This window comes from Protopterus annectens, chromosome 2.part0 (assembly GCF_019279795.1).
Source record: "Protopterus annectens isolate FY-2018-M chromosome 2.part0, PAN1.0, whole genome shotgun sequence".
In the NCBI taxonomy this organism is placed as follows: domain Eukaryota; kingdom Metazoa; phylum Chordata; order Ceratodontiformes; family Protopteridae; genus Protopterus; species Protopterus annectens.
Window position 1 is genome coordinate 53,598,348 of NC_056728.1, and position 19,842 is coordinate 53,618,189.

The window sequence follows — 19,842 nt, forward strand, 5'->3', positions numbered from 1 at the left end:
TCTGGTAAATTTGGGGAATGTAGGATAGAAAATCTTATAAACATTAGCCCAGTGGCAGCTGCTTGAGAAGCAGCATCATTGCTGCCATAAGAACATTTCACAGAGGGTTGGTCACCTAAGACATAGGACACATTACAGAATTCACAGATGTCTTGGTTGCTGAACAAGGGAGTTCAGCAATTAACTTCCTCATATTGTCAAAGGAAGCCAAAAGAAACTTTAAGACATGTGAACCTGACAATTCACTATTCTGAAGGCTAAGGTTGAATAAGTTAAACTTTTTTCCAATACCTGTCAAAGGCTTTTCCATCGCCATCAGAAGGAATAGGGTAACCAGCCATCGAAAATAGCTTGACATAGACATCACTGCAGGGTCTTCTCTAGGGTTTGAAAAAAAAAATTGTGACAACAGAATTCTCTGCAGTCTTTTGTGGTCTTACCTAGGTCTTCGAGAGTATTAAGCAGGCTGGCAGCCTCAGGATCAAATAGCAAGCATTAGTCCAAGGGAGAGTCTAAAATGTTGATTTGAAATCCTCAGGGAGAGGCTGACTAAAAAAGCCATTGATATCTGTGAATAACACATCCAGTGGCAGCTGCCTTAGAAGAAGCATCCACAGCACTGTAACTGCACTTAATGCTGTGTCTGGCAATTTGAGTGGCTCAGCATTTGATGGTTAGACTCTTGTGCACCAGGGTCAAGTATAACTTTGTTTAAGGAATGCAGGACAGAGATCAAGTACGTTGTCATTTGAGTCTGGCAGTTAATTGCACTAAAGGCAATGGTAGCAGAGGTGTAAACCTTCTTTTCTCATCTAGCTACAGCTCTACTATCTTTGTCTATAGGTAAAGCATTAGCACTGAGCGGAAGCTTAGATGGCTTTTCTTGTATAAATATTTTAGGTCATCAGGCACCTTACAAAACCTGTCTGTTCTTTCAGCTGTTGGTTGAGAATCATGTGTAGGAGAGGTGGACTGAAAGGCATCCTAGAAGTCCTCAAGGACAGGAGGGACTGGAGAAAGGCAGGGGTACCCATCTCCAAGAGGGTGCAATACCTCTTCTGAACAGCAGACATCTCTGTGGATTGCCATTCAAAATGAATTATCATGTTCTGTATAGTCTCCCCAAAAGAAGCTTCGTCAAAAGGGGAATCCGGTGAGATGGAGTACTCTTCATTGGAAGAGATTTGCCCTGGAGAATGCATCTGAAATGAACATTCCAGAAAATGGTCAGAGTTGTAGTTCTGTTCTTCATCAGAAGAAGAGGAAACAAGGGGATGTTTTTGAGGAGAAGCCCGTGGTTACAGAGACCTAAAGGGGAGGTTTCAAAGACATAATAACTTTTAGTAACCCCTGTGAGAAGTCTATCCATTTTCCCTAGCTGTTCAGGAAGAAGCCACATGCCATTTTTTTTTCTTTATAGGCATGACTTCTGCCTGGATGAGGTGCAGAGATTCAGAACCCTGTCTGACTTCTACTAGAGAGCCTGTGATTTCTTCCCTGACTAAAACTTAGGGACACCATGCGGTCCCTCTGAAATGATGAGATGTTGCTCCTCAGACATATCAGCTGTCTGCAAGGCCTTAGGAGTCATATCAGCCTGTGATAGTGTCTTGGTAGCAGTCAAATGAGAAACAGCCTGACGTACCACAGGTTCTGCTACCTCAACGAGTACTTTGCAGTCAGAAAGGTTGGCCTGCTGATCCATTCGAGAATTCTTTATTTTTTTTTTCTGCAGCACAAGGACACCCAAGGATGCAGAGTCAGCTGTCTTGGACTGGGCCAAGTGTTTAAGACGCTGGGTCTTTAGAAAGGTATTAAGTGGAAAGCATTGACCCAAGGGTTTTGGGAATTAACTACTGCCAGACTGAGCAAGATCTGTCACTGTGTTCTGGGCCTAGGCAAAAAAGACACTCAGTATACAAGTGCTTGTACTGAATTTCCCTACCGCTCTCACACTTATCCTCCCCTAGCTGACAACTAACAATTTTCAACAAAACAGCATAAGATAAAAATGAAGGCTCCCCAGTGGGCCACTTATCTGGATATATGATTGAAGCAAAGGTACCAATGACCAAACAGTGAACAGTCTGATGGATGCATGACCTGTGTTAAGGCTGGAGGTGAGACAATCTGAGGATCCATGCTTGTATGTTCGTCTGTATACCACAAAACATATGAGAAGAGGTCATGCATTGGATGTACAACCTAGGGAATGAAAAGCTTTGGGACCCGGGCTGGATATCAGTAGTTACAACATGTATGTAGGAATACTATAGCAGTGATTTCATTCAGGACAAAGGTTCTTTCCTTGGGAATCAATCTCCTCAGGGCGTCTTTGTGGTACATCATCATCCACTCCCTTCTCCAATGCTGACAAGTATGGTTCGCCCTTGTCCAAATAGGACAGTCGAACAGCTACAGAAGACCTGCCTGTCTCACATTCCTTAGTGGCTTCTCAAGGAATGACACCAGAGGGTCTGAGACAAAGCAAGGTGCCTAAAATGGCCACAGAAGAGTCACTCATCTGAGCCTGAAGCAAGGGGAAGCAAGCTTCAAAAACAAAGACTCCCATACAACTTTTTTTTTTTTTTTTGCAGATGGGGACAGAAGAACTGAAGATCCTGAACCTTGGTCCACATCTTTACCAAAAAAACTTATCTGGCAAGTGGGTAGCGAAGCCTTGGACAGTTGGTACTACAAACTGACTGAAAAATTAAATTTTCATGTAAAATTGTTTAGTGACAACTCACTAGTCCTATCCACTAACTAGAAATTTTGGCAAAAACAGTAAACCTTTTTTCACAAAAAAATAGTAATTTCAAAGGTATTTGCCAACAAAGAATCCTAACTAAAAGTGTAAGTTTTAAGGTTTTTTTTTTTTTTTTGTGACAACCACTAAAACACCAATCTCAGTCCCTAGTAATACTTTGACAGAAAAAAAATAAACTTTTCTTCACAAAAATTGGCAAAATGGAAGGTATTCCCCAGCAGGGTATTTATCTGCCCAACTTTGGAGAAGCACTAGCCGAACAATCACTCAAAGCCCACAGGGAGTGCACTTCAATGGCAATAAAGTTCTGGCGCCCTAAAGAGTGAATTTGTATCAATCTCCTCTATCTGTTCAGTGGTTAGGGCACACCAAAAGTGCCCTTAAGCTTTGGAAGTTGGCCAACTGTCTTATTCTCGGCAGGATATAACACTTGCAACTTAGGCTATTGCAACAGTGATCTAATAATGAACATCACTTGATACAACCTGAGTGAGGCTAGAGATTATGAGGTTTGGCCAATGTGAAAATCTGAAATCGAGGCCAGATGCAGTCTGATCGAAAGGCCTGCCACAAACATTACTGAAAAGTAGAACAAGACTATAGCTATATGAATGCACATGAGTATACATGACTACACACACATGCTCACACCCATACAATCACACACCCATGCACCCACACAAACATACACAACCTAACTAATCTTAGGACAAGCTAGAACCTAAAAGAATCAAGAAGGATCAGTAGGCCAGCCTATTGTAACAAAAAGCACAATAGGGTATTAAGAAAATGCTAGTGTTTGAGTGCAGCTGTGAGACAATCATGAGAAGACATTTTTTCCACTCACATGGAAGTGGAATCTTCAACCTTGCAAAATAGGCTGTAAGTTTAAGGCAGTGAAGGGAAAAAGTACATAGGCACACAGACAGGAAAATGCATTCTGAAGGAGAAAGAAACCTACTGGTTACCGACAGTTTTATTTATTTACTAATTTAAAATGTGTTTACCGTGGTAGAACACTGATCACAAGCAACCAATTTTAGTCTTAGCCCAGAAATACAAAGAAAAGTCAGAATTACATTTAGTGAGAGATAGCAAAAGTAAAATAAAAATACAGACCTGTAAAATACCCAAATCATCTAACAAAAATGTAAGGAGTATATACTTTTCTAAGATATGCTAGTTACAATAAATCCACACAGGTCTTATTAAGAAAGTGTGGTGTCTGTATGACAGCTGCAGCTCTTTGTACAATAGACAGCTTGTCTACTGCGTACAAAAAAGAGTGGGCTTTACAAGCCAAGCAGTTCTTGTCTACCATTAGACTCTGCTCACAGACTAAGTTGTGATATTTTTAGCTTTATTTGAAAACCTACAGTGAAACTTTTATTTCACCTTGGTTTGACTGTGACTTCTAATCAGAATATTTAGAATGACATACTACTTGAAACATGACATTTTCACTGCCTGTCTGATGCTTACTGATAAATTCTTCAGTTTATTGAAAACTAAACAGGTTGTAAAGTATTCTGGTATGAATTTATTGACTTCAGTAAAACGTACAAGTACAGCTCCATTAGCACCCTGACTTGAAAAAATGAGTAAGAGGCACAAAACACTAAGTCAGGGTGCTAATGGAGCTGTACTTGTACATTTTATAGAAGTCAATAAATTCATACCAGCAAACTTTAAAACCTGTTTAGTTTAAATAAAATGAAGAATGTATCCATAAGCATCAGACATGCAGTAAAAATGTCATGTTTTACGAAGTATGGTATTCTGGACACCAATTAGACGTCACAATCAAACCAAGATGAAATACAAGTTTCAATGTAGGTTTTCAAATAAAGAAGAATCTCAACTCAGTCAGTCTGATTACTCCTTCAAGTGCCTACTGGAATGGCACCATGTGAAGTCTGAAATCCTGTTTGTACCATACAATCTTATTCTGCCTTTTTAAAATGCTTAACATCCTATTAATTTCCCCAATTACTGCAGCAGTCCACTCTTTTCCAGTGAGCCTCCCTTTCCAATGACCCATTAGTTTTACCAAGGTCTTGGATACTGAACTGCAGGGACAGGATTTTTTATTCACAGACCATTTCTTGTACTGATGTGTACTGATCCAAATATTCAAAATTCAGAACACCCCTGCATGGTCTCCCGATGTAACATCATCTGTCTCACTAGGCTCCATTTCTCCTACATATCACCAGCAGCTTTTGTGGCAAAAGAACAAAAATGCAGTCTCTTGAAAGAAGTGAGCAGGTCAGTGGGAACTCACTGTACTCCTCCAAACCAGCCCTCTGGCACCAGGGATGCATGCCATACCTGGGTTGTCATCCGCCCGGGTGAACACCTAAAACTGTGAAATTAGCCCAGTACAAGTCACAATGAATATTTGAATTATTTTTGGTACTGATTGATTTTAATACATATTACTGGGTAAATCTAGATATTCACAAATAAAAGTTCCAATATGGCTGCTCCAAGCCACTCCAATACAATAATTACCAATTTTGTGATGTTACATACAAGGCTATGAACTATTATTGTTAAAGTTGTTATGAGACTAAAACACATTTGCAAAAAAATCAATTTACATTCTAAAAATATTCAAGATTAAATGTTCTCTATGCATGCAGAACAAGATGAGCATAAATGGACATTTAGTGAGTCTGCATTTAGTTTCTTCAGAACATAACCAAGGTTTGATGATCTATAAACTATTTTTCATGCTTTAGTATCCAACTCTAATTAAAAACCGCTAATACACTTTGGCAGGCACACAGAGCACAGGAAAGGCATTTATCACACCATGGCTGACACATGTATAATGACAGGCCCAAGGACTTTGCTAAACTATCCCATTAGGATGGATGAACAGCTGATGTCTACTTCTGGTTAACAAGACTGAAGCTGTGTGACACCTTGCATAATGGGAAGGTACTGGTCACACATGAACCCAGACCAACCATATGCACATGTGGGAATGTAACAGTTAGCATGCTCAGGGCATTACTACACAACTACTACAAAAGACTCAGTGAGGAAGACATATTCCTAGTATTAACATACTGACCGCTATCACCAATGGATACCCCCAATGACTCTATCACAAGATGGCCACCAGGGCCAGATGACTCCAGCTGCTGCCATTCCACTCAGAATTGAAAAACCTTCTTTGATCCTGTCCAGAGGTAAACAAAAGCAAAATGGAGGAATCTGCCACTCGGACAAACTCAAACCTGAAGAGATGTGAGATATGATAGCATCATCCTTAGTGGGAGGACAGGTAGGTGGATGCTGGGGTGAAAGGGAATGTCTACACACAGCCTTCCAAACAAAACTTAAAAAAAATTACATTACAATTAGACTTGCAGTGCATTTGGTAAATGCACAAAAAACTACCATAACACATTTTGTTATATTTAAAACAGACACCAGTGAAGGTACCTGAAAAACATATAAATGTTATGAATTTTTCTTTTATTATTACTTCACTGAAGGCATTTTCATACTAACAGGATACCTAACAGTTTAATATAAATTTTTTGTGTTGTCTACATTTGCTCTGAAGCATGAATTTCCAGTGTAATCCTGAGGTCTTAAGTCATAAATAATGACTTGGTAAAGAAAAAAGAAACACAAGAAAAACTCTATGGATAATAAGTCTACAAGCCCCAAAATATTTTACTAATAACTGACTTGGGTAAACTAAGTACATTCTTTGCACATAAAATAATTATGACATTAATACAATTTTGTATAAAATCTTTTTGTAAAATTCTAGGCTATTACTAAGTTTGAAAGGAATGGTGTCCGTAGTTCAAGTACTATTTTAAGTGGAAGCTGACAGTCTGAAGTCATCTCTTTTCTCCACTTATAAGTGACTTTAGCATAGTTATAAATTTTGGGGAATCTCCATTTATGAGAGAGTGTGGGGAGCAAGCCTTACTCCAATGTTCTCTGAAAGCCATTTCATACAGTTTGCTTTGGAGAATCAGCATTCAGTTAATCAGTTATCAGTCTACAGATACCATTCCATTTGAAACTAGGCACAAAATGATATGCACCTGTTACATATTCAAACATGAAATGAAAACCACTTAGTTGCTATATTTATTGTCTCACTGTACAGTACACAACCATCACGTACACGGAGTACAACAAACTATTACAAGACTCACATGATCACAGCAAAGTGAGCGTCACCATTCTTTAAGCCAGTTAAAACAGCATGCAACATGATCAAATGGCTACAAACAACAGCCCCAAGCCATACTCTCTTGGACCTACAGAGCTTAGCCTCTGGGACAGAAGTCTGGTGACATCATCTTTTGCTGTTTAGAGCACTGGTCTGAAATCTACACCAGAAGGAATGAGGTCACTTTTTTGTGTAGTACTCAAGGCAGCTTGTAGATTAGGAAATGGCAAAAACAAGAAAATGCTGACAGAAGAGTAGCGTAGTTGACCACCTATAGGTTCATAGGTGTTTACTAGGCTAATGACCACAAGGGCCTTTTTTAGCCTAGCCATGCATCCCAAATCTCTGATGAGTTCTGATACCCTTGATGAATGTAAGCATGGGCCTGGGAGATGAAGCATTTACAGGTTACCTGCTTGCATCAGAGATGTAGGTGCTAAACCAGGGATGAATTTCCTGTTTCCCATCCAAATGTCCAAGTTGCACTTGAATTGGAATAGGGAGGAACTCTGCTTCACATGGATGAGGAGCCTGTTCCATGGACGAGGTAGTCTCTGGGATACATACCTATCTCTCCAGCAGGTCCAATTTATATCACAGGCAAGGTTTAAGTCTTTAGAGCAGGTAATTCTGGTACTGTTTGTTCTGTGGATATGCATGAGGTCCATCAGAGTGGGTTGTGACAATGCCCTGTATGCCAGGCATACATCTCCCCTCAAAAGCATGTAGGAGACAGAATACAGGGATAGGACCTTGAGGTGGTCTGCATAGGACATATTACTTATGCCCTGTATTCTTTTAGTGAGAAACCTCTGTGGACATCCTAGTTGTTGGATATGCCTGGCTAGGTACATACCAAAGGGGGCATTGTACTCAATGATAGGTCTGATGAATGCCGAATACAGTGAAACAATGACTTCCTTGGACTTAGATGCCATACCTTTGTTCATAAGTTGTGCAACATAGAACGGTTTCCTCACCACTGTAGACACGTGATGATCAAAGGCTAGATTACTATCTATGTGTGTCCCTACGTCCCTGACTACTGGGTCAGCTCTAAGGGGTGTGTTGTCAATATGACAGTTACCAGGGATGGATGACTTCCCACAGGATACTATTATGCATTTCTTGGCATATAGTGTTAGTCCATGACTCTGACATCATTTGTTTGTCTGTGTCAGCCCCTCCTGGAGAACATTTGTGTCACTATGAGACTCATTGACAGCTCTAATTTACAATCATCTGCAAATTTAGTCAGCCAGAGACCACTGACATTGGCCTTGACTTCTGAGAAGTAAATGCCAAAAAGGAACGGTCCAAGGACTGATCTCTGAGAGACTCCACTTGCGACTGGCCTCTTTGTAGAGGTGGACTCCCCCAATTCTAACATCCTGGGTCCTGTCTGTGAGCCAGCTGGCTATCCACTGGGTGACATACGGGTTTGTTCCTAACCTCTTGAGTTTGTCAACAATGCCTGAGTGGGGTATTGTGTCAAATGCCTTGGCCAGATCAAGGTAGGCAGTGTGAACGATTTTGCTGTCATCCATTGCTTTGGTGACCTTCTCAAAGAAGTCCACCAGGTTGAGTAGGCACAATCTGCCCTTTACGAAACCAAACTAGGTTGGGTCCAGTGTCTGGGGGTTTACTATATCATTATTGACCATCTCCATGATAATTCTTTCCATGGCTTTACATATAAGACTAGTGAGACTTATGGGTCTGTAGTTTCCAGGGTCTGTAGATGGTCCACCTTTGTGCAGAGGGATGACTGTTGCCTTTCTCCATTCATGAGGCATGAAGCCTGTTTGGAGGCTACAGTTAAATAGTAATTCCAGAGGTCATGTTTAATGCTATTTAGAAGGCATCCTGGGATATTGTTTGGGCCCATTGATGCAGTGTTCTTGGTCTTAGACAGAGTATTAAGGACATGTTCCCTAGCGATAGCAGGGGGAGTTGTATTTGATGATATTTCCTGAAGGAAGGTTGAGGGAGAGAGAGAGGAGTAAAGTTGGAGCTGAATTTATCAGCCAGGTTTGCTATATCTTCTGCCTCAGTATAGGTGGCTCCATTTACAATGAGCTCTGCACACAATTGTGTATTGCCTTTGAGGTTGCGGACCCCTAGCAAAACTGTGGCAGAAGAAATGTAAATGACCATGGCATGTGCTAAGTATGGAGGCAAAACCTTGTAAATGGAAAGAGAAGACAATGAAGGGGTACGCACCTGTCACAGTGGTTACACTTAAATGGCTTGGCACCTGTATGCTTCCTGTAGTGCCGTGTGAGTTCATCACTTCGTGCAAAACGCCACTCACACCCTTCCCACGAACATTTGTATGGCTTCTCACCTGCAGATAATGAAAGATAACAATGTTACTCTTTTAGACATGTAGGCCATGCAGACTCCAAACACCTAAATGACTTTAGAAAAAGTTATCAGCATCACTGCAAGATACATCATCGTCAACAGAATGGTCAGACAGGCCATATTTTTCCAATATTTTACTCCAACATTTCCATATGCTCTAACCTGAGTACCACTATACAAATGTAAAGTACAGTTGTGTAAGTAGGTTTAGCAAAGCAGTAGATGTTCTATTAGATCACTGCTGCATTAGCCTAAGCTATTCAGGTTACATCAGGCCAAAGATATGACCAACTGGTCATCTTGTCAAAGCTAAAGGACACCTTCCATGTGCTCTAACTGCCAGGAACTTAAGCAGAGCTCCATATAAAGAGCAGTTAGAGTATCAAATGCTTCAGAACATACTTATTTCAAGAAAGGATGCTATAGTCCTGAAAGGAAAATTGCTAGGAAATGGAAAACAAGACTATGCATATACACAAGGATACACACATCCACTCTGTGACAATACACAAAACTAAGGAAGGGGGCTGGATGAAGGGGACTGTTATTGCAATGGACAGCTATTAAAAACCTACAGCTACAGTAAGTTTGCTTACGCAATTGTACTGCGTTGAAGATCAGATCGCTGTTGTAGTGGCCCAAGTTATTTGGTATATTACCACAGCTTAGAAATCAAAAAGGGGGAGGAGGAACTAAATTAAGATTCCCGGAACCCCTGGAGAATGTTCCTGCAAAGCCTGTTCTGGACCTGGAAAATTAATCCAATTTGTAATGCTTTGTAAAAGCATGTACAGAGAACCAAGTTGCTACATCTAGAAAACTAGTTCTAGAGTCCACCACCTTCCAAAAAGTCACAGGAGAAGCCAATGAGAATGTGAATGTGGAATGGCCCTAACCATGCCCAGAAGTGGCCTGCTATCATGAGAAAAGAAAAAAAGAAACAGCATGAGACAACCATTTAGATTATGTCTGCATTGACACTGGTTGTCATTTTCTCTTACCTTCATAGATACAAACAGCTGATTGGTTTCCTGATGGATTTAGTTTTTGTGTAGGTAGTATATGAGCATTGTGGGCATTCAGAGTATGAAGAATTCCTTCTCTCTTGTGTTAGGGTTGTTGAAAAAATGCAGGGACATAAACAAACTGTCTCAAGATAAACTCTGAAACTACTTTATGCATAAAAGAATTAATTCTTTAAAAAAATTGTTCTTATGGAAAATGAAGTTAAGACTGATTCACCACATCAGCTTGTAACTCAGACACTTGTCTGCAGAAGTCAGAGCAATGAGTAAAGCAGTCTTCCATGTTAAGAATGTCAATTCAGCCTGATGAGCCGGTTCAAATGGAAAAAGAGTATGCTTCTCAGGCAGAAAATTCAGATTCCAAAGAGAAGACATCTGTTTTGTATGTGGACAGATATGTAAATCCCCTTCCAAAAACTGCCTGACATGGGAACAGGAAGAAAGGGGGAATCCAAAGGCAGACAAGCAGAAATGGCCAACAGATGAATCTTGATAGAAGAGAAAGAAAGCCCAGAGGACAATCACTCATACAGATAATCAAGAAAAAAAGGCAGCAGAACCTTAAAGGTGTGCTGGTCTTTGGAACGGCATGAACTAGAAAATCATTTCCACTTAGACATAAACAATTTTCTAGCAGCAGGTTTTTTTGGCCTCCTTCAGAACCTGCAGCATGTCTTTAACAAAAAAGTGCCTAAAAGGCACCAAAAGTCTACTATCCTGGCAGTCAGCTGAAGAGAGTTCAGGCTGGACTGTATCAAACAACCCTTGTCTTGTGTGAGTACATCCAGTCTATGAGTGAGTTTCTAGTCATTGCCCTTGGCAGTTTGAAATGAAGGGAGAATCACTGTTGCCTGCATCAAAATGGAGTCACCACCACTATCTTTGAAGAGTCATTTTGAACATTTAGAAGAACCTAGGACATCAACGGAAAGGATGGAAAAGCATAAAGGAACATTCCTGTCCATGTAAAAGAGAAAGCACCTGTTTTTCAGGCTTGCTTGCAAGGAAAACTGGAATAGAATTCCTTTAACTGTCTGTTCTGAGAAGAGGCAACTAGATCTACCTGAGGTGTTTACTACAGTTACATCAATTCCTGGAAAACACCCCAGGTACAGTTTCTATTCTTTTGGTTCTGTCCTGGTTCTGCTTAGCTTGTTTTGCTCTGACAGAATGTATGAAGTCTGAAGAGTCAAACTGAGCTGCACTGTTACCTCACAGGCTATCATAACAAGTCTCTACAGAGGGTAAGATCTGGTATCCCTGTTTTTTTTTTTTGCAGATGTCCTGGAGACCAGAGATGGCTTAAAAGCATTTATAAATGTTGTAATGTCTTTGACATTTATATGCTTTTGCCTGTCCTGTTTGTTTCACGGACCTTGCACTTTCACCCTCGGAAACAGCTACGAACACCAGGTCTGAAGCATCTGTTACACAAGACTGAAGACAAAGTGGAAATGAGAATGAAAGACCCAAATTCTGAGACAACCTGTCTACCCACCACAGGATCTCTCTCCTTACAAGCCATAAAAATGGGATCTGAAAAGATAAAGGGTGCAGAAGCTGAGTCCAGTCTGACCTGATGTACCACTGACTTTTTCTCAAGTGAAGTCTGCCCTAGGGAATCATAAGAATCATAGAACACATCTACCCCAGAATCCTGAATAAAATCATGGTAGATATCCATTTTTGATTGGAAAAACTCAGGAAGAACTGCTTAAACATCTGTACTTTGTCTGAAGGAAAAAAAAGCTCTTCTCAAGGCAGAATAGAACAGACATTCCAGGAAAACTAGTCTGTGTGAGGGGGGATGAAGCACTCCTGACAACTGGAAGAGTCTGCAAATGTAAGACATGTATCCAAATATGAAAACATGTAAATCCCTTGAAATCTTGAATAAGCAATTACTGTTGCCAGACACTCTGAAAAAAAAAACCTTGGAGCAGTAGATAGTCCAAAGGGCAAGACAAAGAGCTGATAATGTAAGCCAGATACAGAACATCTGAAGAAACATCTGAAATGGTTGCCAATGAGAATGTGATGGTAGGGATTACTTAAGTCTAGCTTTACCACGAAAGCTAGTAAAGGGACAAGAAGTAATATGGTCTGAAGGGATAACATTTTGAATTTTGGGGCCTTGACAAAAAGACTGAAAAAGGAGAGGTCTAGCACAGGTCTCTAGGCCCTTTTGGCAACAGAAAAATCCTTGAATAAAACATTTTTTTTCCATCTGGTAGGTAGGCATGGGTTCTATGGCTCCCTGAGATAACATCTGTTTCAGAACTGGAGAAAACATGGCTACATACGGAAAGGAGAAATACGCTGGAAAGGAAGGAGGGACTCCCACTGCACCGTGTACCCCTGTTGAATGCCTTTCAGAATTCATACATCTGAGACAATCAGACTCCACAAAAGAAGGTATAAGACACAGACAGGAGAGGAGAAAAAAAAGTATAAATGAATTTCCTAGCAAATCTTCCCTACCCATTGCAAAAGAAATAGGAGAGTCCACATTTTACACTTTTTGTTTTCTTTTCCTGGGAAACCCCCTCGAAACAAACAATCTGTCCCAAAGCAGGCACACTATCTCGGGGCTCAGGCTCCCTTTCCTGCCTATACTACAAACTTTCACCTACCTCTTCCCCTGAGACCGACAAGAGTGGTTCCCTACTCTCAAGCTCCTGGCAGTTATAACATGTGGAAGGTGCCCTTAAGCTTTGATAGCTGGCCATTCGGTCATATCCTTGACAGGATATAACTCAAAAATTAGGCTAATCAAACAGTGATCTAATGTTGAACATATTCTTTTATCACTACACACTATGCACTAAAATACAATTTGCCTGTTTCACCAATGCCTGAAATACTGTAAAATACAAGCTGCCTTTCTAATGAATGCCTGAAAATCCACTAACATTGCCACAAGGGGTTTCTTCATTCATTTGCCTGTAGCCACTTGCACAAACTACATATGAATGCCCATTCTATACTTTCCTCCTTAAAGCTTCAGCATTCTTTCCACTGTCTGTGTTTGTCCTTGAATGGAAAAGCAACCTGGTCATTAACATTTCTAACTGTTGCCAAATACCTGCATGTTTTGAAAGTATATATAATTTATTTTCTCCTCCTGAAATAAACACTTAAATCATGCAGCCATTCCATATGACTATCCTTCCTTCTTAACACCTGCCTTAAAATGAGGATTTAAACTGCACTGGAAATCTATATTTGAAATGCTTTTTCATACTGCATTTCGCTTATCAGGTAGAGGGTACAATGACTACAGGATCATTTCCTAAGGGAGCTTAGGTGTGAAATTTAAACCGGCTGGAATAAGTTTTGGCTAGGTGGCCAGGGAAAGTCCCTTACTCTCCATCATGTGGACACATATGCAAAGGATGAAATCAAGCCAATACAAACCAGTACTATCAAACAGCTACTACTCAAACTAAAGTCCACTACCCGCACTGCTTACCTACTCCTTAATGAATTCCTCAGGCTAGCAGCAGGTGCCATCGCTTATCCCACATCTCTCTACATAAAAGTGGCTCCTCAACTGACTTCTCTAATTAAAGATCAACTGCTACATTCCCACCACTAGGTAAAATCCTTGAGAAATGTATTCATGCAAAACTCCTAGACTACATAGTAAGTAACAACCTGCTCAATAATACCAAACATGGTTTTAGACCTAAACACAGCACCACAACCGTATTAATAAGGTTCACCAATATCATCAAAGAGCTCAGGAATAATAGCCAACTGCTATCTTCTATTTTCCACGACATGTCGAAGGCATTTGACATGGTGGGTCCATATCATATGTTCGAAGTTTTATAACTTCGAATGTTAAAATATCAAACATATGTAAAAAAAAAAAAAAAAAACAAACCCAAAACTAACCCTACACCCCTACTATTTAAATATAAGAACTCCGAGACCGCACTACAGTGCAGTAAGGGAAATGTTCCCTTTACCGCACTATAGTGCGGTCTCCGAGTTGGTATATTTAAAGAGCTATTCTCAAACCACAAGTCAAACAGCTGTCCCGCCTTGTCATCTTCTCCTCCAATAAAACCACAATTGCACCTGTTGAATGCACAAAACTCCTTGAAGTAACAACAGATCAATGTCTAAAATTTGACACACAACTAGCTCTCACCATCAAACAGGTCCATGTGAAACTTGGCACCCTATACATATCCACACCATATCTTACTAATCCCACCTGGCAAGCCGTAGCAAGAACACACTTACTCTCTACCCTTCTTTAAGCCTCCCCCATTTACAAAAAAAAACTAAGAAAACTGACATAAACAAATTGGAGACATGTTGTCATAAAACAGCTACATTCACTGCACAGCTCCCATCCAGAACTCACCACTGCTCTGCCCTACACATACTAAATTGGCTTGAATTGCCCAAGTATCCCTGAACCAATTAGCCATTGTCCACTCCCTACTTTACCAACCCGACAACTTCCCTGCACTCCACAGCTTAATTCTACCATAATCTAACTCCAGAACTCTGAGGTCCTCTGCTACGATTCTACTAAAAGTCACAAAATCTAACAGCAGCTTTGGAGACTCTCTCTCTCTGGAATTCAGTGCCACCAACACATAAGAAATCTCTCTAATAAGGCTAGAGTGAAGACACTTCTGGGGGATCACCTTGCCAACAACTGGCTCTGCTCCTGTAACACTACATGCTGCCCTCACCCTACTGCCTCCTTCCTAAAGCCCCCTACTTCCTGCCTTTCCTCACCTTAGTACACTAACCCTTGCCTACCAAGCACCGACTCTGCTTCTTCACTTCATTCTTTTCTTCTTCTCTTCCTTTATCTCTCAACTCACTTTTCCTTCTCTACCTTGATCTCATTCACCCTCCACTTCTTCCCCCTTTATCCTACTATCTGTTATTGCCTCACCTTTATAGCACAGTTATTGACTGTAGCAAAACCTTGTTGTATAAGAATTATATCACCTATCTGCTATTTTATATCAACAATACTATCCTACAGCTGATTCCTGTCTTTATAAGAATTGTCAAAACTGTCTACTATTTGGTATCAACACTTCTATCTTCCACATAGTTTTGTGTGTAATGGTACTTGGAATGTATACTGCACATAACTGTATTGCATGAGTCTCCTATTTAACTTTTGTTGCCCTACTGCCCTACATATCTCTTTAGTATTATTCATGTTGGTCAACATTCATCTGTGTTATATTTTTACTGTACTGGAGATTTTCTCCCTGGGCCTCCACTGAAAATGAGCTTCAGTCCAGTTGGACACTCCTGGTAAACAAATGTAAAATAAATAAATAAATAAAAAATGAAATAACTTTAAGAAAAGCAATAGGTGCGAAGAGTTTACTAATAAGGATGAGACAGTTTTAAGGCTGACAGAAGAAAAATAACGAATCTCTACCTAAAAATGCTACAAAGGCAAATTACACTGGCACACATGGTATAAGAATCAGTGTTTGGGAATGTCAAAAGATCATACAAATGGATTTGGCGAGTCCTCATAAATTACAATAACTAGGTTTAAAAAAGAGGCAGTTAGAAGCAGAGGATCCCAACTAGCTCTTGAAAAGAAACAATCAATGTGCAATAAAGGTGAGTTATAAAATACTTGGGATGTAGGCAGTATACAAGGCTGCACTAATCTATTCACTTAATGGAGAGAAATTATGAAGACTTTTTGCAGGCACTAAACTATCCTGCAATTAAACATTCTATGTGGATGAATGACAAATCTTGGGATTGCTACAGAGAGAACAGGAAATAGACAACACAAAAATAATCACACACAGACACACAAAAACACACGTCTGATGAAAGATACTTTACTTAATACACTTTCTCTATAATCTCCAAACTGCAAACACTGACTCCTTTCCCAGGAAAGGAACTTTCTCACACCGTTTTTCAGTATCTGCTCTACTGCCTTCTACTTCTTCTGCTTTTTTGTCATTTCCCCTTCTCCAGAGTAAATTCTCCTCTCTTCCCCCTTTTCACCTACCTTTCTAACCACCCCAGTAACTTCTTTTCTACATGTGTCCACCTCCCATACTCACCTTTTGTTTCTTTTGTCTCTCCTCACGCAATGCTATTTTATCCCTCTGTGGTATTTCCACTGCAATTATTTTCTATTTCATAAATGTCTAATTTCCCTTTCCTTCAAACCTCCACTCATATCTTTTCTTCTTCTCCAAACCTGAATCATATCTCATTAACAGTTGCATTTATGTTGCTTAATTGTCTTATTTTTCTTTTTCAATCTTTTATGTATTTCTACTGTTCAATCTATGATGACATATAATCTTTTAATAATGTATGATTTTCTTTTTTTGGAGCTTTTCTCCTTAGGCCTCCACTGAAAAGTGGTCTTGTAAGGCTCAGATAGACTACCCTGCTTATCAAACATAAATAAATAGTCCAAATAGGAAATAGTCCCTTACCAATAACTATATCCTATCCCTCCCTCCCGCGGCTTCCATCACTCACATTCCCTTTAGCCATTAGCTCTGTGGGAGATAGAGGAAGCAAAACATAGTTTAATAGGTCAAGCACACAAAAGATATACAGTTAAATAATATGTCACAGTCATAGCTCTCAATTTCTTAATAAAAGAAATTTGGACAAAGCCAAAAATAATAGGATTATGTTTTTTAATGTACCATCCACACACTTTTCAAATGCAGGTATTATTAAAGTACCAAAGGAACAAAGTTCCATGTCAGTGAAGAAAACATGCAATGATCTTCCTCTTGTCTAATCTGAAAAACATTTCAGGTGGGGAATCACACAGCCTTTTGAACCTGACCAAATGAAATCAACAGGGTACACCAGCAACGCACACATCTTGTTGTGTTTACTGTACACACAGAAGACAGCAAGATGCATTTGTGACAGTATTCCACTGGTATTAATTGTGATGCCTTTGACATTACTACAGAAGTAAAGTGAAGAAGCTGCTAAATCAAATCTGCATTTTTGGGTTCCATTATGCTCCCATAGTTGGATCTTAGAGAGTGTGAACATAGACATTACAATGTAGTTCAAATCCCACTATGAAGGATTAGTTAATATCCAATAATGGTATCTTCCATATTTTGACTAACACCCAACTGTAATCTTACTAACTCCAAAAAGAATGTGTGAAGTCTTTGGAAAGCTCAAAACTTTTTGCCTTGAAGCCTCTTCTAAGGAACACATTAATTTCACAGAAATACAATTTTGTCCATCACCTTTAACTCCTTCACATACTCATATTTTTTTGCTGCTGTTGTTTTGCTTCTTTGCTCCTTTAGCATTTCACCTTGAAAAAAGACATCCTCCACTTCATGTACAACTTCACCTGGATCTGGACTGTCTTCACAGGTTCAGTACAAAGATTTCTGAACCATGCCTACAGTTCCAACAGTTTCCTTTGGTTTGGTGTGCTATATATTATGAATTACTATATTGTTTTTTATCCTTTCCTGCAAGCTAAAGTATTTTTGCTATGCCAGAAAATGCTATGCTCTATATCCACATAACCTACAGACTTCAGCCAAAGGCATTCATGCAGACTCAGTGTTGATGGATGCTGCACAACTGTTACTTCTTCAGCAGTGCATTCTATATCACTGTGTGTTGGCTTTGCATCACTTTAGGTGTCTGTTACATGACAGAGCAGGTAGGAAGTGTCACTTAATTGATCAGAAGACCCTCCATGATGGGACCTAGGTTAGGTTCATCTTCTCAACAGTCATCATTCTGCGTAAACTTAAAAGTTCTACATTCAAGGATATCTTTATGCCCACACTGCTCCATGCCATGATGTGATGTGCCTGCTGAATATGGACACACATCTCCTGCCGAGCCCATACATTTGCCCCATAACAACAGTAAATACCTTACTACAAATCAAGAAACAGCAATGAAGACTTGACATTTACATTACTAATCAAGTAATATGAAAATACATAGTTACTCAAAATATGGGCACTCCAACAACTGAGGCAGGTGGACAAGATATTCATCTGTATTGAGAAGGGTGGAGGGTACCCCTTGACCATCAATGGGGCTCATCTCACAAATCAGCTAACAATATAAGAAATTATCTGTTATATCTAGCATCAAAGACATTTCTGATTGGTCCAGGGACAGGTTCAGTCCCAAGCAGTAGTCACCATGGTGGATTGAGCTGGAGGGATGTATAGCTACCACGATGGATTGAGCTGGAGGAATTAACAAGTACAGAGGTCACACAGTCATGAGAGCACTGTCATCTCTTAAAATTAAGCTTGTCACCTAGGAGTGATGGTTGAGACCCTAATGGTGAAAGTGTGTACTAGTGAACAAGTGGCCATGGCACAAATATCTGCAATGGCACTCTGTTGTGATGCCCTTGTATGGGCTGCCCACAGTACGCCTGTCACAGCAACAGGATGCTTGGATGTACATGTGAATGTGCACCACATCAGACACCATACTTGCCTGCTGCTTTTCCCTTTGGACACTTGATCACTCATAGCTTGATCACTTCAGCAGCATGGTCACTGCCGTTGTCACATCTGCAAAACAACATCACACAGCTTTGTCACTGGCATGACCAGTGTTGGCACTCATGCATATCTAATCCACAATGGGTACTGGTGCAATGGCGTTATTCTGTTTTCTAAATACCACTTTATGTTGCTTACTGACATGTTTGAAACAGCAGTAAGTAATGTAGAGCTGCATGGTACTACAACTGTCAGCTTTGCCGTCTCACGCCTCTTTTGTTTTCTCTGGTTCATTTCCTAGCTTGGTTGCTTTGTGTGTGGAATTTTCGTGTCTTCCCTGGGCTTTTATTGTGGTCTTCAGTTTCTTCCCATATCTGAAAGACCAAAGACATGCTGGCAGATTTAATGGTGATTCTCTACATTATCTGTAAGTCAGTGTGCTTTCAGGTGTGTGTGTGTAGATGGACTGCTGTCATATCTAGGAATGGTTCTATGCCATAAACCATGGTAGCTGGGACAGCTGCCAACCCCACCTCCATGCAATGAAATACAAAGATGAAAACAAATGGTATTATCATAAACAGTCCAGTGTTTACAGCAGACATATGCATTAACTAAGTACTTGAGCTGAACAGGTGCATAAAAAGTATGCCACGTCACTGAAATTGTGATGTGTCAAAAACACAAATATTTTTACTGGGAATACACAGCCGTATGAACAACTCACCACAAACTGCTGTAGTAATATTTCTTATCTATGGGGTTTGCCTAGGGGGAACATCTGAACCTTCTGATCTGACTTTCAGAGCTTTTGCAGATACCCCATGAGTGTATCTTTTCCTTGTTTAATGTCAGGCTGATGTGCGGCATATCAGGATGAGATACTCATACAAGTGTTCAGATTTTTTTGGTAGAAAAGGAATCAGAAGTACAGCCTCACCAGTGGTGAATACAGCCTCTCTCCTCCAGTCTTCAGTA

General features: G+C 40.1%; 1 protein-coding gene across 1 annotated transcript in view; it reads right to left on the reverse strand.

Annotated features, from left to right (window-relative positions):
- Positions 1-19,842, reverse strand: part of KLF7 (Kruppel like factor 7) — a 294,428-nt gene that overhangs the window by 35,508 nt on the left and 239,078 nt on the right. Inside the window, exon 3 of the mRNA XM_044060544.1 lies at positions 9,201-9,324. Coding sequence (XP_043916479.1) covers positions 9,201-9,324 — 124 coding nt within the window. The remainder of the gene's footprint in view (positions 1-9,200; positions 9,325-19,842) is intronic.